General features: G+C 38.0%; 1 protein-coding gene across 1 annotated transcript in view; it reads left to right on the top strand.

Annotated features, from left to right (window-relative positions):
• Positions 1 to 27,651, top strand: part of FOCAD (focadhesin) — a 384,441-nt gene that overhangs the window by 345,298 nt on the left and 11,492 nt on the right. Inside the window, 8 exon segments of the mRNA XM_007498068.3 lie at positions 1,059 to 1,187; positions 5,310 to 5,425; positions 11,933 to 12,085; positions 12,088 to 12,201; positions 12,944 to 13,033; positions 14,231 to 14,408; positions 19,091 to 19,188; positions 20,268 to 20,519. Of these exon segments, the coding sequence (XP_007498130.2) occupies positions 1,059 to 1,187; positions 5,310 to 5,425; positions 11,933 to 12,085; positions 12,088 to 12,201; positions 12,944 to 13,033; positions 14,231 to 14,408; positions 19,091 to 19,188; positions 20,268 to 20,519 (1,130 nt within the window).

Here is a 27,651-nt window from a genome sequence, read left to right as displayed (position 1 = left end):
TTCTGGGGAGCAGATTCTAATTATATGTGAGGAAGGAGACAAAACCAGAGGTTCCACTTTTGGCCAATTTTACCTTAACTGAAGATGGCATAGGAGCCAGAGAATACCAGAAATTTTCTGAGAAACATATGCAGTGATATTTGTCTTGGGACAAAAATCTGCATTTTGGACTATACTGACCAATTATGCCCTTAGTTAAGTGATTTAAAAAATGTAAACATTCAAAGAGTTAGGTCACTTGATAGTGCAGTAGATGCAGCACAAAACCTGGGTTAGGAGACCTGAATTGAAAGCTTGACTAGCACAATCTAACAGTGTGACCATGGACAAGTCATTTAACTTCTGACAGCCTCCGTTTCCTCAGTAATAGCACATGCCTCGTCACAAAGTGGTTATTAGGGTGAGATGAGTTAATATATGTAAAGTGCTTCTAAAGGGTAGCTATCATTATTGTTCTGTCATTCTCCTAAGAACAAGTCTGTCCCTATTTCCTGTGAAAGAATGAGGAGGACTTGAGAGTAGACATCTGCTTTTTGATCTTCTTTCTTCCTTTTCCCACCCAATCAACACTTCATTAAAGTTTATAACAATGAATTATTTATCAATAATTATTAGAGCAGCTGACAGTAAGATATTAACATGTAACTGAATAACGAGCTTCACCGTGATGGTGGGGTGGGTCTATTGGGATCCCCCCCAAAAGAACTTGTTAGTATAAATGAATTTCCACTTATCAGAGAAATATTTTGGCTGGCACTCTTTGACCACACTCAGCAACTGCCTCCTTGGTCCTTTTTCTCCCAGTCTAGTCCACAGGGTATTGCTACAACTGCCTACCACTCCGCACCTTCTTTACTCTCATGACTACTTTTCTATTCCAAAGTCTCATGGTGCTTGAGATTAGGAGGAAGGGCAAGTGTGGCTCAGCAGGATGAAGAAACTCATAGAAGAGGGAGTCTCTTCTACTTTCGTTTTCTCCTAGATCTCCTTGGACCCTGCCATTTTCTGTGAGGATGCATTTTTATGGTGGTGATTTGTTTCTGTCTTCTCTGTTATAGGTCCTGAATCTGTTCCTCCTTCCCTGGTGAAAGTAGCCATGAAACCCATAGCAACTGTTGGAGAAAATTACCAGTATCCTCCTGTGAATTGGGCTTCCCTGCTTTCCCCTCTTATGAGACTGAACTTTGGTAAATATATGTTCAGAGAACCACGAGCTACATTCCATGCAACATGACCCGAGTGGTCAAATACGTACTAGACTACATTCCAGGTTTATAGAGCTGTTCCATTTGTTCCTTTCCATTCTTGAATGGTGGTTCCATGATTGTTTTTGTTTTTGTTTTTTTTTGTTTGGGAAATTTCACTGATCTAGGGAAATGCGATTAGGATTAAAATTCTCTGGAGACTATATATTAATTTATAATTATTTATTAGAGAATGAAAGCAGGTTGGAGAAAGAAAAGAAATCACACGGCTAGTTGATGAACTCACTGCTCTCTTCATGTCCTGTTCACTCCTGCTGCTTCCTAGCCAAGAGAGCACAGTGCAAACTTCTTTTTTCTAAAATTTTTAACCCTGGTGGCGTCACTTTTCCTGGGTTCTTCCTGGTTGGACAAACTTTAATTTAGTCTGTGGGTGAGTCTATCTTCTGGATGTCAGGAAGGATGTGGGGTAATAGGAGAGCAAATTCTTGGATATCGGGAGTCCTGTGGAACAAGGAGCAAGCATCTTCCAGGACGCCAGGGAGCCAGAGGCTTCTTCTTAGAGAGAAAAGACCTCTAATTCCCAACTCAATCAAAGAGTGGAAGTGAAACTGAAATGTATTTTCAAAGCTTTATTTTTAGAAAGGAAAGAAAGGTGCAAATTTATATCAAATTCCCACAATCCCCGCCACATCCCCTCCCAGTATCTTGGGAAACATCCCATATATGATATCTAAACCTTTCAAGATTCTCTCACCAGATATTATACATCATTACACAGAGTCTAACTAGATTGAGGTGTTCCTTAACATGTAAAAAATGATTGATAGAAGCGTTGATAAGGAGCCGTTGGGGGCACTCCCCCTTTTGGCACAAGGGTTTTACAATCAAGATAAAATAACAGAGCACGGGAAGGACAGAAGTGGTTGGAGGGCCCTACACTCCCCACCACCCCCAGTTCCATTCATTATATCCAACGTCTCACTCAGAGCCTTATGATACAGTGTTTGATTTCTGGGGACATCCTCTATTGCTGTCATCTTTTAGTCTGTCTGGAATCCTGACAGTATCTTATCCGGGAGATATGCTTTCTTAGTCCAAATTATTGGTGGCATCTTTCCCTAAAATTACTTTCAAACATCCTTAGTCTTAAGAACTTTTTGTTTACTTTCACAATCCCCCCTCAGGAAGATGAGATGCTGCCCAGGATTTAATCCTGCATCTAAATATATACATAGCCCGAAGATAACACAAATAACATTCCAACATGGTAAATATTCTTTTACAAAAACAATAGACTTGGTAAAAGATGTATGGCTCGGTTACAACTTTAAGAATACACTAAATAAGTCATACAAATAATAGATGAATCACCTTTCCCAAGAATAAGAAGGGGGAAAATATATGGAGTCCCTGAGATGTATTCAAGATCTATTGGAGGTAGCCTATAGCCTATAATGAAGTAGGTCAGGTGTGATATTGCAGGTACCACCATTTGCCATGCCAAAAGAAAAAGAGAGGCAGAAATCTGACTGACAGGGGAATGTGGTCCCCTCGTCTGATTTCAGCTCAATCTGCAACAACGGGACAAACAAGCCAGAGTCCGAGCCAAGTGAGGGTAGTCTCCTGTCTTCCATGCTAAGTCAGAAGGTGCCTGGCTCAGAGCTTTGCTGAATATTCACTCTTTCCACTCTTCCCTGAGGCAGCGTCCTCACTTTGATATTCATCACCCCTACAGGGGCTGTGGACATCCATGATCATTAGCTTATCCTCACTGATCAGGGGCTTGTCAGCAGTCCTTTGGTGGTTTTCCTGTAATCAGACTCAAATATCAGTTATAATCCCATAAGAGTTAGAAACCAGTGGCAGGTTTCAGGGGTCTAAGCTTTGAGGTATACATTGTCAGGGATGTTAGACATTGTAAACTGATACTTCAACACCTAATATCAGGTATAAATCAAGGTTAAAAAATCATATTTAAAACTAACAAAACAAAAGAGAAAAATCAGAAAGATCATTTTTCAAGTGTACGGTACATTACACAATGCAACAGTTAAATACATGCATTTCAAACAAAAAACAGATTACTTAAAAGTTAAATTTACTACGTCTCTAACATGGTCATGATTCTCAGGAGTCGTATACAAAAGTTTTTCCCTTGAGCTTGGCATAGACTTTAATACAACAACTAGGGAAAAGTTTGAAAGGACAAAAATTCCTAGAATTAAAAAGGCCCGTTTGGCCACCGCTGCTAACAAACCTGTGCCATGTAACCATGTAACCATGAGAGGTTCCACCATGCACCATCAGATGTCACATGGGACTCTAATGCAATTTGCTAAGTGTAATTTAAAATTCTTACTGTTTTTTTGCCAAGGAATCAATCTCTTTTTAGAGGATGGAGATAGCTTTAGAACTTCAGGGCATGACTTGAATTGTATGTCAAGACAATTTAAAAAATTTTACTTGATCTATTTATGTAAGAACAAAATAGCTCTTCACATTGTAAGCAAAACAGGCAAAAGACTTGTTTGGCAATATAGGACCCTCATGAGGTACAAGTTGCAGCAAAATTGCCTTCATATGGACTGGAATTGTTGCTCATGATAAAACAGAACTCCAGTGGGGCTTGTGACTCCCAGCAATCCTAAGGTCCAATGGCCTTTCCTTGGTGTAGACTAGACTATGTCCTCTTTACCTATGAAGCTTAATAATCAGTTATCCTTGGTTACAGGGTACTGAGGAATGGAAGGGGGGGGCACTTTTTGTCTTAAGCTACAGTAGACAGACCTGCATTAGAAGAGGATGAGACCCAGAGAGATTAAGGAGGGCTAGGCAACGGGGATTAAGTGAATTGCCCAAGGTCACATAGCTAGAAAGTGTCTAAGGTCAGATCTGAACCCTGGACCTCCCATCTCAATCCACTGAGCCACCCAGCTGCCCCCTTCCAGCCAGTTTTGATAGAGAATTTGAGAATGCCAGTCAGAATGTTGGAGGGCACAGAGAAATTTTGCCCAAGGATAGCACTCAAAGAACTTGCTTGGTCCATACCACCAGATTAAAACATAAAAGGAAATTATCCATGGAGACATTTTGTATCTGAACTGAATGGATCCAGAACATGTTTTTATTTCCCCCAAAAAACCTTTTGAGAGAAACAAACTAACTACTAGTAATCTTACAGCATTATGATTCTCTGGCCCTCTTTCAATGTTCTAAACTAGTGGTGTCCAATTTAAATAGAAATGGATCCCTATAGATTGCATATCAATTTAGAAAACTGAAATACATTATCTCTATCATATTGTATTGTATTTTTATTTATTTTGTTAAACATTTCCCAATTACATTTAATGGGAGTTTTGGAATTCTACAGAGAGCCATAAATTTGACACCTCTATAATCTAGACATTTATGTGTCATGGATGGACTTTGGCAATCTACTAAAGCCTTTTCCCCCTTTCTCAGAACATTTTTTAAAATCCATAAAATCCATAGGATTATAAAAAATGAATTATTTAAAAGTATGGTTATCAAAAATATTTTACAGACCTTAGGTTAACAACCCATGTACTACACAATAATATTTTTGAAATAGTATTGGAATATTTGTCATTTTGAATTATTAAATTGAGGGTCCTCAAATCCGGAATGAGATCTATTATAGCTTTAGTTTAAAACAAAATTCAGAGAAATAAAAATCAGGGAACAGCTATGCTGATGTAAATCTGGAGACTGTATTTAAATAACTCCAGGCACAGCTGAATCTTACTGTAGAGGAGCCCTTTGGTGTAAGATCAAGGTATCTAGCTTCTCATGGTATAAGGTCAAAATTTCTTCATCAAGGAGCTAATACAATTTTGGATTCAAGTTTCTTGAGCTCATGGAACTTTCATGGAGGTCCAAGGCATGCAGTCCTTGTCAGTTGCATATTTACTTGAAAATATGCTTCAAGTGACTTCTCATCCATAAGGTTTGTTGGAATAGTCAGTTTAAATGATGCTTGTTGTGTTTTTAGAAATCAAATCATGTTTCCTGTGTTCAACTTGAAATGCCTTAAATCATTAGAGAAAATACTATGTTAATATTTTTTCCCTTCTCTTTTAGGTGAAGAAGTTCAGCAGTTATCCATTGAAATTATGGTAACCCAGGCACAATCATCTCAAAATGCCGCTATGCTGTTGGGAATGTGGGTGGTGCCACCGCTAATCCACAGTCTGAATGTATGTAGTAAATAAGAGTTTGGATACTATTAGAGAACCTAGTTTCTTTTCCAAACAATGTCTAAAGTTGGCCTTTGATTGGCATATCTTTAAAAAAAAAAATCAGAGGGTCTTCTATTCCCAGGTGTTACCTAGTCAATGGAAAATGTTTGATTGATGGATTGATTAACCTAGATTCCCAACAGGTAAAACATTATTATCCCCATTTTACAAATGAAGAAACTACTGCTCACTTGGGGGATTTGTTCAGGATATATATTGCAATAATTATACGTGTGTGTGTGTGTGTGTGTGTGTGTGTGTGTGTGTGTGTGTGTGTGTGTGTGTGTGTGTATTCATCCCTTATGAATTCTCATGCTACTTCCATGGTATTTGCATTGTCAGTCAGTAAAGAAAACACTTCCACTACATCTTTATTTACTTAAAACATATGAGAGCTATCCATACATTGATGGTATTATCCAAGAGATGATGTGCTGAAGCTTAATAGCAAATAGATATATAAAATAGATATATAAAACACTTCCACTACATCTTTATTTATTTTACTTAAATATTTACTTATTTATTTACTTAAAAAAAACAGAATTATGCATATTTTGCAACTAATTTAATCTTATCTTTTATTTCCTACTTCAATAAACACTAATAAGATCTTATTCTTAAAAAATTAATGAGTGAATGAAGAAGCACTAGTAAGCACTCATGTGCCAGGGGCAGGGAATATAAATACAAAATGACCCAAGCTTGCCTTTAGGAACTTATGTATACAGTCATGAAAGATTCCACACTTATAAGGGAAAATAGCTAGGAAAAGGAGCATTGATCTGGTGATGCACAGGAATTGTGAGTGAAGCCATTGGACAGTTGACTTTCACATCCTTTCTAATGTCCTTGATTGTATTGATTTGATTAGCCAAGAATAAGAGGTGGAAAATAGGCTGAGACCAAAGCAGGGGGATTTATTTCATGCCTTGTGGATCAGAGAAGATGGCAAAATAGCCCAGGAGGTCAGCTTTAGAGAATGTTCATTTACCCACCTACTCACTCATCAGTTAGGACAGTTTAGCTGTAGGGCATAGTCCCAAGCCTGGTGGGGATGGGGAGGAAGAGCATTGTCTCTGGAGAGGATCTAGAGGTGGAAAGAAAGAATTGGAGAGAAAACAAGTTGCAAGAAGTTCAAGTAGGCCTGGTTTTCTGTGGGTGGCTAGATGTAATGCAAGGTATAGTCTAGGGTCATGATTTTGTCTTTTGAAGAGAACTAGAGAATTTTACATCTCAAAGGAATCATTTTACAGGTTCCTTCCAAGATACTAGAGGCCTTCTTTACTTTCTATTGCTATCCTGAGGGCATTACTGAGCTATTCTTGCTGCTCACTTGTCATCCCTTGCTCTTGCCTTGTGAATAGCTCATCTTCTCTTTCTATCATATCTTTCCCAGATGACATCTTTTACCAGTTCTTTTTTTTTCTTTTTAACTCTTCTGCCTTAGGATCAATACTGTGTATGGGTCCTGAGGTTGAAAAGCAGTAAAAACTAGGAACAGTGGGGGTTAAGTGGTTGTCACAAGGAAGTGTCTGAGGCCAGAATTGAACCCAGGATTTCCTGTCTCTAGAGCAGGCTCTCATTTTACTGAGCCACTTAGTAACCCCTAGTCTTGTTCTTTCTTGAAGTTCCTTGGGCCCTTTGTTGTAGCCTGTTGACACTTATGCACCTTTCCATTGCTCAGTGTGATATTTATTACATTTTTCAGATATATCTTGATGCCATACACAACACTGGTAAATTGTTGTTATTAAAGAGATGTGCCTTTGTAACCAAATGACAAAGTAGTTTCAGAGAAACTTGGGAAGATTTGTATGAACTGATGCAGAGTAAAGTGAGGAGAATTAGAACAGTAACAATGCCATTTAAAAAAACAACTAAAGATTAAGATCTCTGGTCAATGCAACAACCAACCACAGTTCTAGAAAACCAAAGATGAAGCCTATGGCTCCTTTTCTTAGAGAAATAATGAACTCATGTAGCAAAATAAGCCCCACATTTTCAGAAACAGTCTGTGTGGGAGTTTGTTTTGCTTAACACCATGCATATGTGTTGTTAAGTGTTTTGTGTTTATTTTTCTCCACCTTGATTAACAGAGGTTTCCATGGATGGGAGGAAAAACAGTAATAGAAGATACTTTAAAAATGAATAAATGGGAACATCGTAAAGGCTGAAAAGAAATATAGATAAAAGCAAGGCAACTTTTAAAATTAATGTTGATTTTATGGCATACCTAGTAAGAAAGTCAAGTTATAGGTTGTAGAGGTTTGTAGTTTTGTATACAATCTTTTCACAATGTACTTTGTATGTAGAACTGTTTAAATTTAGAAGTTAAAAAAATTGAAAATGATATTAAATTTCCTTGGGGAAGCTTCTGGGGAGGGGGGCGGAGTGGTCACTAAAGAAGCAAAGAAGCTTTGTAATTTCCTGAAAGCAATCTAGCTTACTCTCTACTTCCTGTTCTGTACTGTCTATCTCAACAGTATATGCTGAGAGAAAAACTTTAGATTTTTTCTAAAAAAAATGTCATTATTTGGGCCTCAGACATTCTTTTTCCATTCATATCTACTTTCATGTATGGATAGTATGGCCCAACTGTTCTGAACGTTTCTAACTTCTAGATCCTCTGCAGTGTTGCAACCAAGAGGCATTCACAAAGAAACTCTTCAGTATGAACTTTATATTAGATCTTTCAAATTCATTGGTGAACGTCTTAGATAAGCAGATATCTTCCTGTTTTCTTCCTCATCTGAAGATAACTGAATAGGGTTATTTCTGTTATTTTATCAATTAGGAAATTTTGAAAAACACGAATGCAGACATTGGAAACGAATCTTTAAGGCAAATAGCCTGACTGCTACTGAATCAAATGGTTTTTCATAATCAGTGAACAATAATCACAATGGGACTTTGTTTTTTTACATTTTTGTAAATTTTAAAATATTAAAAATATGATTCAAGCATTACTTTTTCCTACTAATATTCTCTTGGATAATACCATCAATGTATGGATAGCTCTCATATGTTTTGAGTAGAATATTGGTCAGTAGTTACTGATGTTTTCTTGATTGCCTTTTTGGATAAATCTAAACATTTCCCCCCAGATGTTTGGTGTGTTTCCTTCTTTCCTGTGCTTCAAATGTTAATCCTGAAGTGTTTTCACAATTTTGTCTCCTCTAGCATAGATCTCTTCTACATATACTTGGTCAATTTAGGCTGTTTTTTGCTAGTCTTTCTTCTTTTTAATGATATTTCTTCATCCCCTATACTGACATTCAGGTCTGCAAAATTATGGCCCAAATTATGGTTCCACTGTACATGATGATGAAATCAATTAGTTAAAGTTATATTTAAATATATCTTACACCTTCTAATTTTTATCCTTTAATACTTTCAAAATACCTTTTCTTACTTCTGTTTTTTGCCAAACTCTCTTTCAAATGGTTTTACCAACTACTGCTTCTTTTAATGAAAAATCTTGTCTTATTAAGCAATTCTTGACTTGACCAAACACCTATTTGACTAAAAAGACCTTCCTCAATAAGACTTGGGATGCTTTTTTTTTCTTTTTTGTCTTTCTTTACACACCTATCAGTTAGCACAGTGCTTGAATATCTAGCTTCTTTTTGAGGACCTCTTGAGAGGGATCCCACTATCTTCCAAATAATTGGAAATGTTTCTAAATGCTATATATTGAGTTCACATTTTTTCTATGAATTTAAGTTCCCTGTGGTGCTTAGTAATTGGCCTGCTGTCTTCCAAAAACTAGATAATTAATGTTTGTTTAATTAAAATTAAGGACAGAAAGAGAGAAATATTTTGGTGGCTAGTTTTCATATCAACACTCAGCTACATTGGGTGAGGTTATAGGAATGGTATTCTCAACTTCTTTTGCTATTAAGCTTCAGCACATCATTTTTTCACACAATGTCAGAATTCACTTAGAATCAACATAGATCATTTGATTTGCATGCTAAATTGTAATTTGATTTAATTTGATCATTTATATATTTATAATATGTAATTATAGATTATATTATTTTATTTCATTTATTCATTTGATTGCTAAAACATAGTTTAACAATCTGATTTCAAAAAATTTAAACTCTTACCTTTTCATTAATAATTATAATTTCAGTTACTCTGTAGGTCTCAAGTTCTCATAGCCAGCAGGAGCCAGGTTTTACTTCTTTTAAAGGTCTTTGTTCCTATTCTTCACTAAACTGAGTCTTTTGAGAAAGCAGTTCATTAGGGTCTCTGTTTCTAGTCTTGACATGATTTAATGCCTATTGGTATCTATTGAGGCTTAGAAGGATAGAAAAGTATCTTAATACTAATGCCTTCTCTCTGCTGATTATTTTCAATTTATCCTGGATATTTCCTCTTTGTTATATAGCTGATATGTTTGACTGTGACCTCCTTGAAAAGAGGGAATGCCTTTTGTCTTTCTTTGTATTTTTGCCCTGAAGTATAGTGCTGGATATAAAAAGCAGATACTTAAATGTTTACTGACTGACTTATAGACCAAAAGTCAAATAAAGGAATCTTACAACCAGAGAAGCATTCCTTCCCTTTCTCTTATAAATATATAAATGTTCCCTGCTTAGTAGGAATGTATTATACTATTCCTAAATGTAAGAACTTTATTTATTCTCAATGTGCAGGAATTATAGTCCTCTAATATTCAAAAATTCTTTTATAAAGTCATACACATCTTAATGCATAATCTTTAGAAACCCCTTTTAGGGCATGATGGCTGATAGTATCCTAAACTAAACAGCCTTTATTGTGAATAGTTTAATAATCACTAAAAATGTCTTTTTCAAGGTTTTTCTAACAGTTCTAATGGAACGAGGAACACACATATTCTCTGTCTCGCTGAAAACCTTTCATTGTTTTCCAGACATCTCTAGCCTCAAATACCAAAACCCTGGTTTTTAATTTGTGCTATTGTGAATTTTTGTGTAGACAACAATTATGCAAGTCTAGCAAATTGATTCTGGTACCACTATATGAGACCCATGACCTCCTTTATGGAGATCATCTAAAAGATTGTTATACCCTAAGCAGACTCTCTGTACAAGTGTTAGCTGACAACTTCATTTGTCTTCTTTGGCAAGAAATTAAATGTAGAGTAATCTGAGGGGCTCTGCCTGAGTTTAATTAAGAGTCTCTTCTTGTGGGCTATGATGTCTTTATTTCAAACAAAATCTACTATAAAAACCTCATTGAGCCAACATTGGTGTATTCAGAGTTGTTGGAAAGGACAGCTGTTCCTCAACTGACAGGACCTTTAGTTGTTCTTTAATAGTAACAGTAGATTGCTCAAATATTACTAGGTGCAAATCCATTTTTTTCCAGGCCTGTGTTTCAAGTTAAAGAGCTAACACTCATTTGCAGTGGTATTGATATGAAGAGGCAGCAAACCGTGGTAGAGAGACTATTTTAGGGCATCTAGCTGATCCAGTGACTAGAGGCAGGAAAACCCAAGTTCAAGTCCAGCTTCTGACCACACCTGCTGTGAGTCACTGAGCAAGTCACTGAACTTGTTGGCTTCATTTTCCTCATCTATCAATTGAGGACAATAATTGCACCTACCCGCTAGAGTTGTAAAGATCAAGTGAGATAGTAACTGTAAAACACTTAGCACAAGGCCTGGCCTAGAAATATTAGTGATGATGGTGGTGCTGATGGTCATGGTGCTGATGGTAATGCCGAACTTGGATTTTTTTAGCCCTTTCCTTTCCCAAGAAGTTGTCTTTCATGAAAATATGTTCCTTGAGAAACAGTGTTTTATTTATTTTTCCATTTACCCCCTTTTAGACTAGATCTCTTAAACTCGCCCAGGCTGGTGATTACTTCCGGTGCTAATCAGCACCCTTTTACATGCTGCTTTTCCATCCTTGGCTGGCTTGCCAGGGGCAGCTCGGCTCCTATGAGCTCACTCCTTAGTGTGGACACCCCATGGACTTTTAGACCAAAGCAGATCAGAATTTCTGATATCAAAGTGATCCAGTGGCCTCAGACTCCCCCAATAGCAAGACTACAGGTGTTCTCCACCATACCTGGCTAGAACTGTTTTATTGCACTGATCAGCAAGAGCACATAATTAAAGCTAGAAAACTCCTGGTGCAAAATGTGTTCTCTTCCCCCTCTTTCTGCCCCCCCCCCTCAACCCCCCAGTCTTACACATACACATCAATATCACTAAGAGGAAAGAGCAGCCAAGCAGACATTACCAATATCAACGACTCCTCTGGCTTGTGAAACTATGGGAAAAATTAAATCCAAAAGCTAATAAGATTTTGTTTTGGAGACATACATGTCGAAAGCCAAAGAAAAGCCACGAACTTCTGTGACTCTTCATTGCATCAGTTAGCTGGAAGAATTTAAAGTTCCGTGTAGTATCGGCCTTTGACTTTTGTCTTTACTATTTACACAAATCCCCTTCTTTGCTTCCAGCTGAAAACAAAAAAGTACCTTTTGGCGTCTCTACCACTGTGGATGAAACATGTATCTGAAGACCAGCTCCAGGTTTTCACTGAAGTGTTTATGGTGCAGCTTTTTGAAGCTTCTCTTGCTGTCCAGGATCCTGAGTTATGTCAGAGTGCCTTACTGCCTTACAGGGACTTAGCCAGGCTATGAAACTGCCCAGTCCAGCTCAGTACCTCTGGAGTCAACTCTGCTGGGCTACTGAGAAAATCTTTGATCTTTTGCCAAACAAGATTCGGGTAAGGAGCAAAAATATTTGCATTCCTTTATAATTTATATTTAGGATTCTTTTAGAGCCTTTTGGCAAGGCGAGGAGGTAAATGTTTTAGGAAAATGGGTGGGGAATTAATGAGAAATGACCACATTCTTTACTGGGAGTTTTTACGCTTTCAAGATCTGGGTTGTCAAGGTTTAAAATTTAGAGCCATGGTTTTGTACAGACTTGACATAGATCATCCAGGGCTGAACCAGAGAATTCACTCAAGGCCTCTTTGTAGAATAACTGACTCTTGAAACTAAAGAGAAGAGACTTCATATGATAGTCTGCTGAGAAAATATTCAGGCAAGAATATTTCTTTTAAGTTTACATATTTTATGAGATTTCAGAAGGAAAAATGCTATCAAAATACTAGTAGGCTGGAGAGACACCTATATCTTAGTTTCTTTAGACTGATAAAAAAAATTGCTCACAGATGACAGAAGTCATTCTTCGAGATGTCAAAAATAAACAAAGGAATGAAAATATTTGAGCCCACTTATGTCTTTTATCACTGCAAGGGGAATATTAAGTACATTTAAAAGAAAGAGTATTGTCAATTTTCTTGTGTTTGATTAATGTAGAAAATCTTATCAGATCTCTTCATAAGGACAAAAGAATACCAAAAAGATGGTGTTCTTTCTCTTCTTTAAAAGGATTCGAAATAGGCTTGTTTTCCTGGTGTCTAAATGCATTTTTATATGCTTGGAATTTTTCTTTGCCAGAGAAGTGATGTCGACCTGTATATCAATGCAGCAAAATGCCTTTCAGAAATGACAGATGCTGAGATTGATCGTATTACCCATATTACTAAGGTAATGATATCAGAATCTTCTATGAAAGCTTCCTTTTTTTCTGGGTTGAAGATTCAAATTAGAATGCAGTAGTGGCTTTGGGGGGGGGGGGCTGAAGCACTTTTGCTTTTAGCCTGCAAGTGACTAATTTCAAAATGGATTCTAAATTCATTAGCCTAATTGTTCTCAGGTTTTTTAAACACCTCAAGCATTTTAGAGACATCAATGTGCAAAAATGAACATTGGGTATTTGATGTTGTTTTAAAAATAATTCTATCATCAACTTAACAAGAAAGAATAGTTCAATTAAAAGAAAATTACAAATAATAAATAAATATAAATAAATTCTCAACTTTCATAATTTATTAAACATACTATATAAACTTTTAACAAAATAAGCTTTTTAACAAAAATAACAGCAACATTTTGTTTACTTGTCTCCATTTCTGCTTTTGGATTTTGTTGCTGCTACTATTATTTTTTTTATACAATTGTAGTCAATGTATACATTCTAAGACTGTATTCTTTGTTCTGCGACCTTTTATATGAGGCTTTTTGTGTTTCCAAAGGCTCTTCAGGGAGAACTATACTTATGTTGTAATAATATTCTATTAGACTAATAAACCATGGTTTATTCTGCCATTTCCCAATTGTGGGATATTATAGAAGTTGAGATGAGCACTTTGCAAGGACACAAAAGAAATAGGAGGATGTAGCCCTTGTCTTTCACAGCCTTGCCATTTTGTTGGAGGTGTGGTGTCTAGAGCAATTCCTGGCAGTAAAAAGCTTATGGTTGGCATGTTACCCATTTGGGTCCCGTGAGTACTATTAGCACATGACCACTACAGTGGAATAAATGGCCCAAAAGAGTTATTGTGTCACTCTGAGAGCCTGTTGTCCTGTCATGCACTGGGAACACCAGAGCCCATTATTTCTGGGATGTATTTATCAAATGTTCTCACTAATTAACCTCTGAACACATTTATAATATCTTTGAAGAAAGATAGTGCCTACCATCAAGACCCGCCATCTCTAATGGACAATTTTAATAGAATTCAGAAACAGGCAATGCAGCCTCCTGCCAGGAATAAACTGTCTTAGCCTTTGGAGTGGTGGCCACCTTCAGTCAGCCTCTCTGCTTTTAGCCTAGCCCTTAGGGGCACAGCAAACACAGAGACAGATTAAATTAATGCTAACTAAATGATTTGCCATTTTCAGAACAACATAAAGAAGGCTGCCTTTGTGAAAGTATATTTAGTCTCTCAAGGTCGATTTCCTCTGATGCACTGGAATGATGTTATTGAGGTTGCAGTTCGATGTCAAGACAGAGAAACAGTTGCTTGGATGATGTTACATGGTTTATATCATGCCCGAATTATAAGCCATGCAAACACAGGTGAGAGCACATTGATGCAAAAGTAAGTTTATTTGTTTTTAAAGGGAGAGGGTGGGTGATGGAACCCCCATCATCTGCTTTAAATTTGGAATACAGAGTCCTTCAGAGACAAGGTTCAAATTTCTCAGAACACCGGAGGGTTTTGAGAGCTTTTCGATGGCCCACAGATTCTATTTCTTTATCTTAAGTCGAGTCTATCAGCATTATTAAGTGGTTACTCTGGGAGTCCCTGCGTGAATGCTGAGGATACAAATAGAGTCCAAAACAGTCCCCACCCTCAAGGAATTCACATGGAAAAGGGGGAAACATCTCATAAACAACCCTGTTCATGTAAGAGATATACAGGATAAATTGGAAGAAATGTAAGGGAAGGCACCAGCATTGCGAATTGAGAGTAAAAAAAGACCTGCAGAAAGTGGGATTTGAGCTGCCACGTGAAGAAAGCCAGAGACAAGAAGAGAGAGCATTCCAGGAATGGAAGACAGATTAGTACTACTGATTAGATAAATTAGTGAGATGCATCAGGTAGAAAGAGACAGTTATTTTCACTTCATTTGAACAAAAATTAACTAGTAACTAGTGGAACAGAAAGAGCACTGAATTTAGTCAGGAGACCTGGGTTCCTGTGATAATTGTAACATGCCCGTAATTACGTGACAATAAATAAGGAACTCACCAACCTCATTTAGCCTCAGTTTCTTAAGAAATAAAATGAGAGGGTTATTGCTTGTATCACCTACTTCCCAGGGTCCTGTTTTGTCCATCTTCTAGCACCATAGGAACGTACATTTTTATTTGTAATCACTGTACAAAACATGGGGATCGGAGATGAAAATGGGTGCAATCCCAGCTTATGGAGAAATTCACGGGAGAAGCCGTATGATACAGTGGTTGGAGTGCTGGACTTGGAGGGAGGAAGTCCTAGGCTCAGGTCCTCGGGTACTGATTGGTTGTGTGGCCCTGGGCAACTTATTTAACCTCTTTTATCCTCAGTTTCTTATTCTGTAAAATGAGATTTAGTGTAAGTAAACTCAGGATCTCTTCCATGTCTGGATCTATGGTTATAGTCTTTTTTTGAGGCATCCATTGTTTTCTAAATTCTAGAAATGGAAAGTATTATTAGTATGAAGAGCTTTCAATTTCTGATTATGCTGTGCTCTACAGGCCCAGGAAAGTTCTAGTTTATCCTATGATAATACAAATATTGAGGTAGCTAGATGGCACAGTGAAGACTATTAGACTTGAAAGAAAACCTGACTTCAAATCCTGCCTCAGGTTCTTTTTAGCTCTATGATCCTGAGCAATTCACTGAAGCTCTTTCAGCTTCAATTTCCTCATTTGTAGAATGGAAATGAGGGTAGCTGGGTGGCTCCGTGAGTAGAGCACTTGCTTGGAGTCAGGAAGACTCATCTTTCTGAATTCAGATCTGGCCTTAGATAGTTACTGTTGTGACTCTGGGCATGTCACAAAACCCTGTTTGCCTCAGTTTTCTCATCTGTCAAAAGAACTGGAGAAGGGAATGGCAAACCACTCTACTCTCTTTGGCAGTAAAACCCCAATGGGTCACAAAGAGTCAGACATGCCTGAAAAATGACCAAACAATAACCACCAAAAGAATAGTAAAACCATCCATCTCCCAGGGCTATGGCGAGGATCACAAGAGATAACATGCAAAGCACTTTTCTAATATTGTAAATGCTCTCTGGTATTAGCCATTGTTGATGAATGTGCAGATTTGTTTTATTGTTTACCATGTACTTTATAGCTCTTATGTGAGGTTCAGATGATTCTTACAACAACTCTGTGAATGTAGCTTGTCCAGGTATTATTTTCCTTATTTAACTGAAGAGGAAACTCAGAGAGGCTAATTGATTTGTCCCAAGTTACACAGATAGGAAGTGACAGAACTGCCAAGTCTCCAGGCTCTGGAATCTAAGACTCTTAGATCCCCCTCACTTTGGAGAGAGGCATTTTCCTCACCTTTCTGATCAAGTAATGCATACGTATCTGCCAATCTTCTATAATTTCCGTTGTTATCTTCCACCATTGGGGATTTTCTCTTTCTTTCTTTCTTTCTTTCTTTCTTTCTTTCTTTCTTTCTTTCTTTCTTTCTTTCTTTCTTTCTTTCTTTCTTTCTTTCTTTCTTTCTTTCTTTCTTTCTTTCTTTCTTTCTTTCTTTCTTTCTTTCTTTCTTTCTTTCTTTCTTTCTTTCTTTCTTTCTTTCTTTCTTTCTTCCTTTCCTCCTTTCCTCCTTTCCTCCTTTCCTCCTTTCCTCCTTTCCTCCTTTCCTCCTTTCCTCCTTTCCTCCTTTCCTCCTTTCCTCCTTTCCTCCTTTCCTCCTTTCCTCCTTTCCTCCTTTCCTCCTTTCCTCCTTTCCTCCTTTCCTCCTTTCCTCCTTTCCTCCTTTCCTCCTTCCCTCCTTCCCTCCTTCCCTCCTTCCCTCCTTCCTTCTTTCCACCCTCCCTCCCTCCCTCCCTCCCTCCCTCCAAATCAAACAGTCTCATCAAAGGCTTCTATTGAAGTGTTTAGTATAGAATCAGACTGCCATATGATTGACTCATAAAATGGGATGTACCTGCTAAAATACTAAATATGCATAAGATTTGGGCCAAATGCTGCTTGCCTAATGCAAGAAGTTCTTCCACCTTCTTTGCCATCTTTTGATGACTTCTGGAGAAGAATTCATTGAACCCTTTTTGAGCATTGGATCCTTTTGGCATTACGGTGACTCCCACAGACCCCTGCTCAGATGAACTTTTTTAAGTGCATCAAGAAAAATACAAAGAATCCTATCACGAAAGGCAATGACCTTGAAGTCATTACCAAAAGACTTTTACAAACAAGCTTCATGGGCTTCTTAGACTTTCTAGGCTTCCTTCCTAGACCTAGCTTAGCATTGGCATCCAGAATGGCTTGGGCAAATAAGCAGTGATCTTGAATGTCAGCCTAAATCTCATGGTACTAAACAGGTTATATGTACACCTTTGTTGCCCCATTTCCCTACTGCTGCAAATGTCTCTGGATGTATGGGGTAAGAATCAGCAGACACTATTATAAGTCTTAAGCTGCCAGCTGTATGCCATTCCACAATGACATCGGAGCTGATAGCATTCCTTTTGTGGATTCGACAGCTACCTCTTCCTTAATGCTTACCCAAAGAACCTATATCTATATATACCTATATATAACTTTAAAAAGACATTTATTGGGGGGTAACTGGGTGGCTCAGTGGATTGAGAGCCAGGCCTAGAGACGGGAGGTCCTGGGTTCAAATTTGGCCTCAGACACTTTCCAGCTGTGTGACCCTGGCAAGTCACTTAACCTCCATTGCCTAGCCCATACCACTCTTCTGCCTTGGTACTGTAAAGATTAAAATTTAGGGGAAGCTGAGGCAGGTAGAAATTAGTTTCTCTCTGCAAGGAGTATTACATTTTTAGAGGTTTATTAAAGGTTTAGAATTTAAGAAAAATACAGGTAAGAAAAGCACGTGTCTAGGCCCAGACAGCCTATTCATGATCACTCACATCTTGCCTGCTAGGTGGAGAGCTGTGTGTGCTCTGAATCAGAAGTAGAAAAAAAAGGGGGAAGAGCCTATTCACAACCAGGTTAAATACTCCATCTTGCTCTTGGCCCAGGTGAGATTACAAGGCATTTTGGGGAAGTGGAGCAAGGATTTCTGGGTATTGAAGTCCTGGATTCAAGTCCATTTTTACAGAACCAATACATAGTATTGATTCCAAGACGGAAGGTGAGGGTTACAAAAAATGCATAATTTTTAAAAAGACATTTATTAACCAAACATAATAGATATCTCTCACATCAGAATGTGAGGGATGAGTAATTTATTCAGTGTGGGAAATTTCCCGTGATGGAACTCTGCACCTATGCAGATGCTACCTATCTATTAAATAATTCCCAAGGGAATTGTCTTGGGAACATTGAGGTTAAGTGACTTGGGCAAGATCATCTAACTAATCAGTGTCATGGGCAGGCCTTAAAAACTCCAGCACTATCTACTCAACCATGTTGTCTCTATAGACATTCTTTATAACATACAAGAAAGCGAATGAACAACTCATCAAAAGATTTAGAATGACTTGTTCTTGGAAAATCTGGCTGGGGCTGAGAAGTCTTTGTTCTCTCCAAGCCATTACTTTAAAAAAAAGAGGGGGGGACACACAACCGACTTCATGCTGGTGTTTTCGTTATTCATTTCCCCTGCAGTAGCTGTTTGTTTTTGTTTGTTTGCTAAAACGAATGAATTGATCATTTTTAACCCCAGCAAAAAAAAAGAGTTTTTGACCTCAAGAGTCAAAAGTTTTACTGCCACTCAAAGAGTCCTTTGATTTTTTTTTTAACACTGAGGAAGAAATGTCAGTTACTTCATTTCCACTCTAGTGTAGTATTAGTAGCAGTAGATTTAAAGAATAAATTAGTTAACAGAAGCCAAGCCAACCGTCTTCCTCGACCATTAAAAACAAAACCCTGATGTTCACAGTGTCAGAGCAATATCTTTTGTTCCGTCACAGGTCAACACTATTACAGTGAGAACTTGGGATTGTTTGATGGAGTCCTCACCAGGTGTTCCTCTTTGGTTTCCATGGTTATTACTGCTCTATTTTGCATTTCAAAGGAAAACTGTTACCCATATTCCTAGTCAGAAAATGTCCTTGTCTTTTCAGGAGTGCTGAAGAGAATGGAATGGCTGTTGGAACTGATGGGTTACATTAGAAATGTTGCTTACAAGTCAACATCTGTTGAGAATGTGGCTCTTGAAGAGGTACAATCTATAGAAGTAATTTGTTGCTTCCTTAAAATTTAGGGCTTGTATTTGTGCTCCAGAGAGAGAATGTGTAATGCCTTGTTGCTTTTATTTTCCTCCTGCCTTTTATTTTTGAAAAACAATAGTGCCATCACACTGCTGCCAGAAGAAAGTGGGTGTTCTCACTGTGCTATTTAAATTATCCAGAGCTGCCTTTTGAAACTCTTTTAAATGAAGCAGACTTCTGGGCCTCCAGTAGGACTGCTGTACTTAAAGTGACAAAAGTGATGAGAGGCCCAGCCTAAAGTCTCTGTCTGTGCACCTGAAAATGGCTTAGGTGGTCGGTGCTGGGGCATTTCAGATTTACCCTTTATTGTTTTTTTTTAATGGACGAACAATAGAAGAAACACGTTTGCATCTGTGTTCTCCTTTTCCCAAATAAAATGCAAGTGACTCCTCGCCACTTCTTGTCATTCCTCTGACTGCTGTCTTTTATGGGTTTTAATAATTTGTTTTACTGTTGTTAAAGTTTTCCAATATCATATTGGTTGAGTGGATAAAGACTGTGTGCCCTCGGATATTTTTTGAACCAGTGCCCGGATTTCCTGGAGAGCTCTCTATCTGTGTTCTAAGTTTCCATAAATGATATTAGGTATTTTCTAGAGATTAAAATGTTTTACTTTTTCTTTTTTCAGATATAGCTCATTTTTATTTTTCTTAATTAAAATAGCTTTACTTTGAAAAAAAGGGCAAGTTTTATTTCTTACTTTGCCTTTCAGTCAATGTAATTTTTTCCTAAAGTATCTCACTCATAAAATGAATCACTAACTTTTCTGTAGCCTCCAGTTTAGCAGTGTTTCATTGAGATGCCCAGGTCTTTCTTTACTCAGAAAAGGAAGCGAACCCCTAAACCATCTTTAAAACAGAGTTTGTCCACCCTGAGCCTTAGAAATTCCTTTTCCTTTATAATTCAGGCCCTCTTTATGTAGCTTTTGAAGGAAAGCCTTGAGTTATACATTGTGGGTGGGTATGTATGTGTGCCTCTGTCTTGAAGTTGCTAAAACAACTTGACCCATTTGTGCCTGTTTCCTGTTTAGGCTATCAACTTTCTGTTGCTGCTTTTTGCAGCTTCTGTGGTTGCATGGGGTGACCACGATGCCCCTCTCCTGCTTGGACTCAGTGCCAGCTGGTTGCCATGGCACCACGAAGGAGGCGTAGCTGGGTCCTCTCCTGGTTATCTTGGCCAGAGTCCAAACAACAAGGTCACCTTGCAGGAGACTCTCACCCTCCTTCCCAGCAGCATGCTGCTTCTGCTAAGCAAAGAACCATGGAAGGAGCAAACACAAAAGGTAAAGCTGAAAGTCATCTCCTCATCAAGTCTGGCAGCCTTTTTTTCTCCTCAGCAGTCACTGCTGGGGAGTAGCGCTGTGGTGTCCTAAGTAAAACTTGGATCAAAGCACAGGCTATACTATGTAACCTTCCCCCATTGCCAGGAAAATGTAGAGCCTCTGTGATCTAGGGTAAACGGGATAATAGAAAACATATTTTTGGAAAAAAGGCAGCATCTATCTTGTGTGGTATTAAAGGCGCTCTCTCTCTCTTTCTCTTTCTCTCTCTCTTTCTCTCTCTCTCTCTCTCTCTCTCTCTTTAATATCTTCTCTCTCTGTCTCTCTCTCTCTTTAATATCTTCTCTCTCTCTCTCTCTTTAATGTCTTCTCTCTGTCTCTCTGTCTCTCTCTCTTTAATGTCTTCTCTCTCTTTCTCTTTAATGTCTTGTCTCTGTCTCTCTCTCTCTCTCTTTCTCTGTCTCTCTCTCTCTCTCTCACACACACACACACACACACACACACACACACACACACACACATACACACACTCTCTCTCACACAATCTTGAAATCTTATAGAACTAAAATGATGCCTAGAAGAGGCTGGCAAGGATGTTGACATGAAATGTTACAGTTGAGACCAACTTCCCCCAAGAGAGTCTACAGCAAAGAAGACCAGATGAAGCAGTGATCATTAAGACCAAAACGAAATACCAGAAAGTGGGGTCCATGTCTGTCCGGACTGTACAAGAAGACAGCCAGAAGCTTGTTGGTGCTGTGATTGGGAATGTGACAGAAGCCTGAACACACAGCCTAGAGGAGCCAGAGCAGGGGACAAAGGCAGCTCGCAGGCGAGTCAGTGAGCATTTATTAAATGCTTAACATGAGCCCTGGAGATACAAAGAGAAGCAGACAGTATTACCTGCTGTCCAGCAGCTCACCTTCTAATGGTCTTGTTAGTGGAACCCTCTAGAAGGGATAAAAACCACTATCATTTCTAGTATCCAGTCAGGGTCACAGCAAGGGACAAAGCCCTACAAGGTGTTTTAAAAGGAGAAAGATATAGAGATAGGGGCAAGTCAATAGTCAATAAATATTTGCTAAATGCCTACTATTTGCTGAGCACTGTGCCAAAATCTAGAAATTCAGATATGAAAAAAGAAAGTCTCTGCCTCTCAGGGAGCTTATAGTCTAATGTGGGAAGATGAAGACACCAAAGGAAGTTGGAAAAATAAAGTGGGAGGGTGGTGTGAGGGGGACGGGTATGATGGAAAAGTCAAAGAAGTCCCAAAAGTAGTGCAACCAAGAGGGAAATGAAAAGAGATATGTGTTCTGAGCTTCCTCTTTAAATGGAAACTTTGGAATGTATGGTGCCACTCTCCAATCCCAGAGATAGAGGGTATATATAGACAAGGCATGAATGCCAAGATCTTGCAGTTTTTTCAGGTTCCTGGAGCATGATGGAGAAGTAAGAGAAATCCCAAAGTTGTACAGCCAGATGGGAAATGAGGCCAGTGAGAGTCAGGCAGAATTCAGGAATTTAGGCAGGGAGCAAGACCTTTTTCCATGGTGTCTTAAAAAAAGATAAAAGGAGGGAAGTTTTGTACCCCAAGGGAAGCTTGGACTTTTGGTATGAAGAGGGGGAAAGAGAGGAGAACCCCCTGTCAAAGTGAGGTTCAGGGGAGATAGCAGATATAATGGGTTGGCTCAGAGAGAGGAGAGGGGGTTTGAAGATTTCCCCCCTTCTGCCTTCCCTCCTTAGTTAAAGCTGCTCTCCCCAATTCACTCTTGTCCCCCCTCCACTACTCAAGACCAAAAGGTCTCCCCTTGGTCTGTTCACTCACACTCAGCTTGGGGAACAGATAACTTTTAATGTTAACTCAATCCAGTAATACAAAAGGAATAATGGGTAGGGAAGAATGGAAAAAGGAAAGTGGGGAAAGGGGTCCCTGTCTCTAAACCCTTTCCCCTCCCTCCTGGAGTTTGGGGGGGGAACTCAGGCTGAGTTCCCTGAGAGAAAGGTTGACTCCCCTGGGCAACAGAAGCTGAGGTAAAGTCTGCTCAGGTTTCTCTTCATGAAGTCCCTTCAATTGGGAAGTGTTGGGGGGAAAGATTTCCAGTCACCAGCAGGAAAAATGGGTAACCCTCAGAAGAAAGTCTTTTCCCATCTTCTCTCTTTGGCTTCTCAAGACCCAGAGACCCTCACTGCTCTCTAGCCAGAGTCTTCTCCTCCTCCAGAATTTTCACTCCTGGGGCCCCTCCCCCATCAAGGTGATCAATTTCACATACTCTTCAGCCTGGCACTTTCCTCTAGTGCCAGCTTCTGTCACAAATCCTCCATTTCCTGTTGTTCGCATGGTGCCACCCTGGCCCACGCCAGTCACTTAACTTCTATGCCTGTTCTAATCTAGCTATGTTACTTACTGTTCCCAACTAACCCCCCCACCCCCATAATAAATCTTATCCTAATTTGTCTATTTGCTAATTTAAGTTCCTATCTTATGCCTAAGACTGAGTTGTGGGAAGAGAGTTAGGATTTCATGCCAACAGAATTTTTACAATATAATAATTTCTTAACACAAAAGTCATTCCTATTGCAATCAATATAAAATTTAAATCTTAAGTAAAATTGAACTACACTATGCCCTATGTAATGCTAATTCCAATGTAACAATTCATAACATTTATAGATATAGATATAAAATTGTATCTAAATGAAATCTGATTTATTCTGTCCCTATGTTACCTCTCTAGTTACAATATTTCCTTTTCCACTCTAAACTACTCTGTCCCTGTCTATTAACAATTAGTATTTTAACTCTCCTATCTATTCATATTACTGGAGTAGATCATTATTAATGTCACATGTTTTTAAATACATATATATCCTCTGGTAGTAGAGATTTATTTAGAGATATACAATTTATGGGTTGTCCTTATTTACGGCACAGCCCCTAATGTCAATGTGAAATTTGTTCGTGTTCTAGATATGTCGTGGTGGATACATATTTATTCCAATGTGCATGTGAATGTACTTCCTATATCTTGTCTTAAATTTTCACTCCTGGGGCCCCTCCCCCGTTGAGGTGATCAATTTCACATACTCTTCAGCCTGGCACGTTCCTCTAGTGCCAGCCTCTGTCACAATGGCCAGAACGGTGTAAGAGAAGAAGGAGGAGAACTAGGATCCCTCTAACCCTCCAGAGTCACGGGAGGAAAGTGATCGTGACATCTGAGATGCTAAAGGGACAAAACCAAAGCTTGGAAACCCATGCAAAGGCAAGAAAAGGGGCAGAGCCACAGGAACTGAGGCTAGGAACATACATAAATAGTAAAAGACCAAGGAATGCAACAATGAAGTGCTTGTTTGTCCTTTGTTTTCAAAGCACTAATGACTTCGGATGATGTCTTGATTTGTGCCTGAACTGGATTTAAGGGAGGCAGAATTGCACAAAGTTAGGCGCCTCACTCTCTCTCCCAGAGTTCTCGAAATCCAATGGCAAGGCAAAAGTCAGGATGACTGGTGAAGGGCCAGAATGCCACAGATGATATTGGCATCTTGATGAATAACCAAGCTCTAAGGGCTCCCCAGTGCCTGCTTTTGGTGCTTTGGGGACCATCAGAACAAATAGTTTTCATTTGCCATTCCCCCTGGGGAAGTCTTTGCATGTTTGGAGTAGACACCCACTTCAGTCACCAATAAGTGTGTGGTGCATCAGTTACCCTCAACCAGTTTAGTTCATCTCCCCAAACGGCTTCCCGGGGTGCAGCTACTGTGCATGCCGTGGTTTCTTTTTTAAATTTTATTTTTTTTTAAACCCTCACCTTTCATCTTAGAATCAATAGTGTGTATTGGCTCCAAGGCAAAAGAGTGGTAAGGGCTGGGCAATGGGGGTCAAGTGATTTTCCCAGGGGCACACAGATGGGAAGTATCTGAGGTCAGATTTGAACCCAGGACCTCCTATCTCTAGGGCTGGCTCTCAATCCACTGAGCCACCCAGCTGCTCCCAATGCCATAGTTTCTTGAAGGCTGATGTGAGAACTGAGTGCCAGATGGACACCAGAGGTGGATGAGTAGCCTTGCAAAGGGCTCAGTAAGCCTTTGCATCACAAGTTGTTGTCCTCCTTGAATATCCATATACCCAGGAGCAACTACATGGTACAATAGACAGAGTGAGGGTCCTGGAATCAAGAAGACTCATCTCTCTGAATTCAGATCAAGCCTCTGACCCTAGCTCTTTGTCCCTGGACAAGTCCATTTACCCTGTTTGCCTCAGTTTCTTCATGTGTAAATGCGATGAAGAAAGAAATGGCAAACTACTCCAGTATCTTTGTCAAGAAAACCTCCGATTGAGTCATGAAGAGTCAGACAGGACGGAAATGATGGAGCAGCAACAAGAGAATGAAATACTACAGATTTATAGAAACCAATGAGGTAAACCCAGAATAAAAAAATATCTCCAGAGGAAGTAGAGCATCTGAAGAACGTATGAAAGAAATAAAGCAAGAGGTTAGAGAGGGAGCGAGGGCGCTTGAGGGGGGAGGAAAGGGAGGAAATGAGAACAGAAAGTAGAAAATCTTTCTCAAGTAGTAGACTCGGAAAAAATAGAAGGTAGAAGCCAACACAGTGATTCTGTGAGACAAGAAATATTTGAACAAAGAACCTAATATACCTACTATCAAAAACAAGTCTAGACCACAGATTAAGGAAAGATAATTTAAGAATTGGCCAATTACCTGAAAATCATGACAAAGCTAAAAACTTAAATAAAATATTTTAAGAAGTCATGCAATTGCCTAGAACTATGAGAACCAATCAACCAACAAATACATGTGAAGCACTTACTTTGGGCTAATTACTAAAGGTACAAAGGAAGGCAAAAATGGTCCCTGCTTTCCATTAACTTGCATTCTTTTTTAAAGAAAAATTTTCCCCATTCAACAAATATTTATTTTCTCCCTTTCTTCCCCCTACCTTATAGAAACACAAATTCCTTATAACAAATATGCATAGTTTAGGGACTTCTGTCCTCTTTTAGATCTAAATCTAGCCATAAAAAGTAAGTGATCGAGAAAATAAGAACCTGAATAGGAATTTAAAAAAAAATTAAATAAGATGGTTCTCATCTATCAGTTTCTGAATAAGAGTAAAAAGAAGTATTTTCCAGCCTTGCATGATACTTTTAACAAAAACCAATCATAAAAATATATAAATAAATGCAGAAAAGCAAAACTATTAAACATGCTTATTGATAACAGCGCAATAAAAATTATAATCAATGAAGGATATTTGAAGAAAGGATTTAAACATAAATCAAGACTAGTAAATATAGTTTTAACAACTATGGATAAAAGAGTGAATCAGAAAAAAGTAGGTAATTGTATCAAAGCTATTGAAGGTGAGATAATAAGCAAAAAAATTTTGGATAAAGCCAAAATACTCATTCAGAGGAAATTTATAATTCTAAACACGTTTATCAAGAAAGAAGAAAATCAGATCAATGAATTTACTCTGAAATTAATTAGAAAAACATCAAACAAAAATATTCAAAAACAAAAATAGAAGTTCTAAAAATTAAGAAGATTAAATAAAAAAACAAATCTTGTAATTAACAAAAAAAGCTGCTTTTTTGCAGTGGGAGGGTGATGTGGAGGGGAAGTACAAGCCATTATCTTAGTGAATTTTATTTTTAAGAGGAAGAAAAATAAAATTAACAAAAGTATAAAAAGATTTCACAATAATAAAGAGATAGTAAACAAAATTATTTTAGATTATTTCACCCAACAAAGCTGATTTTGAAGAAAGTAAATGAACATTTATAAAAATATAAAGTTCTCAGATTAATTATAAGAACAAGAATAGATAATAAAAATGTTTCAATCTCAGGAAATGAAACCCAACATGCTAACAGCTAACCACCATAGGAGAAAAAAAACCTTAAGCCTAAATGGAGCAAATTATATGAAACTTTTGGAGAACATAAGAAATATATGAGTATGCCTATAAAACACTCTACAGAAATAAATATAATTGGACAGAATATATTTGCTCAATATCATACTGTTCTAACATAAAATGACAAAACTACTTGAAATTATTTATAGATTTAGTTGAAACAAAATTGTCAAAAATTATATGCCTGTTAATTATAACAAAATTCATTTGGAGGATCAAAGAATCTCAAGGAAAGAAAATGAAAAACGTCAGAATGGAGTCTAGTGGTATAGAGATCTCAAACTGTAACACAAAGCAGTAGTTCTCAAAATTCTTTGGCATTCATTTAAAAAAAAGAAGATAGAAAGAAAAATTAGTATGGAAAAGATTAGATGAGAAGAATATATGATATTTAATTGTCCAAAGACATCAATTAAAGGAAGGACATTTTTTTGAGAAACCCTACTGGAAAATCTGGGAAATTGGCAGAAATTTTTTGGTTAGACTTAACATCTCCTATGGTATACTATATAAACTCTAAATAGATATGAAGATTACAAAAGGTCATATTGCAAACAAAATTAAAGGAGAAGAAAATACTTCTTTCTTATATGTGTTTAGGAAGATAGTTCTTGATCAAGTAAAGATAATTAATAATTTACAAATTAATTGAGACAGTAAAATATTAAATACATTGACTTAGGCAGTGAACTGACAAGTTTTTATTTCTTTATAAAACTTGACTTGTCATTAGCATCTTGCTAAACCCTTTACAAATAGCTCCTTTATTTCTTACAACAGTAAAACTGGGGTGTTGCCATTTTACAGTTGAGCAATGAAGCAATTACAGGTTCAATGATTTGCCTAAGGTTACAAAGCTAATAAGTGAGACTGGATTAGAACTCAAGTCTTCTTGACTCTGGGCCCAATGCTTTACCTACCATACCACCTGGCTCCCTATTTTCATTTGGTATTTGGATCATCTGATGTCCTCGGCAAGTGAAGCACATTTATCTCCATTTCTTTGATACATTATTTAACCTTGTGGCATGGTTCTAGACTAGATTCTGTATGCCATCCTTATTTGGGAAATTTCTACAATTCTGAAACAATTCTCAGTATATCGTTATATTTATTAGATAAGAGTTCTTCATTTCTTTAGTGTGAACAAGAATTCCAGGCCCACTAGCAAGAAAAATAAAAACCCAAAGTATTTGAA

The sequence above is a fragment of the Monodelphis domestica genome, chromosome 7 (assembly GCF_027887165.1).
Source record: "Monodelphis domestica isolate mMonDom1 chromosome 7, mMonDom1.pri, whole genome shotgun sequence".
NCBI classification, from domain to species: domain Eukaryota; kingdom Metazoa; phylum Chordata; class Mammalia; order Didelphimorphia; family Didelphidae; genus Monodelphis; species Monodelphis domestica.
The sequence above is the reverse complement of the archived record's forward strand: the minus strand, read 5'-3'. Positions and strand labels throughout refer to the sequence as shown.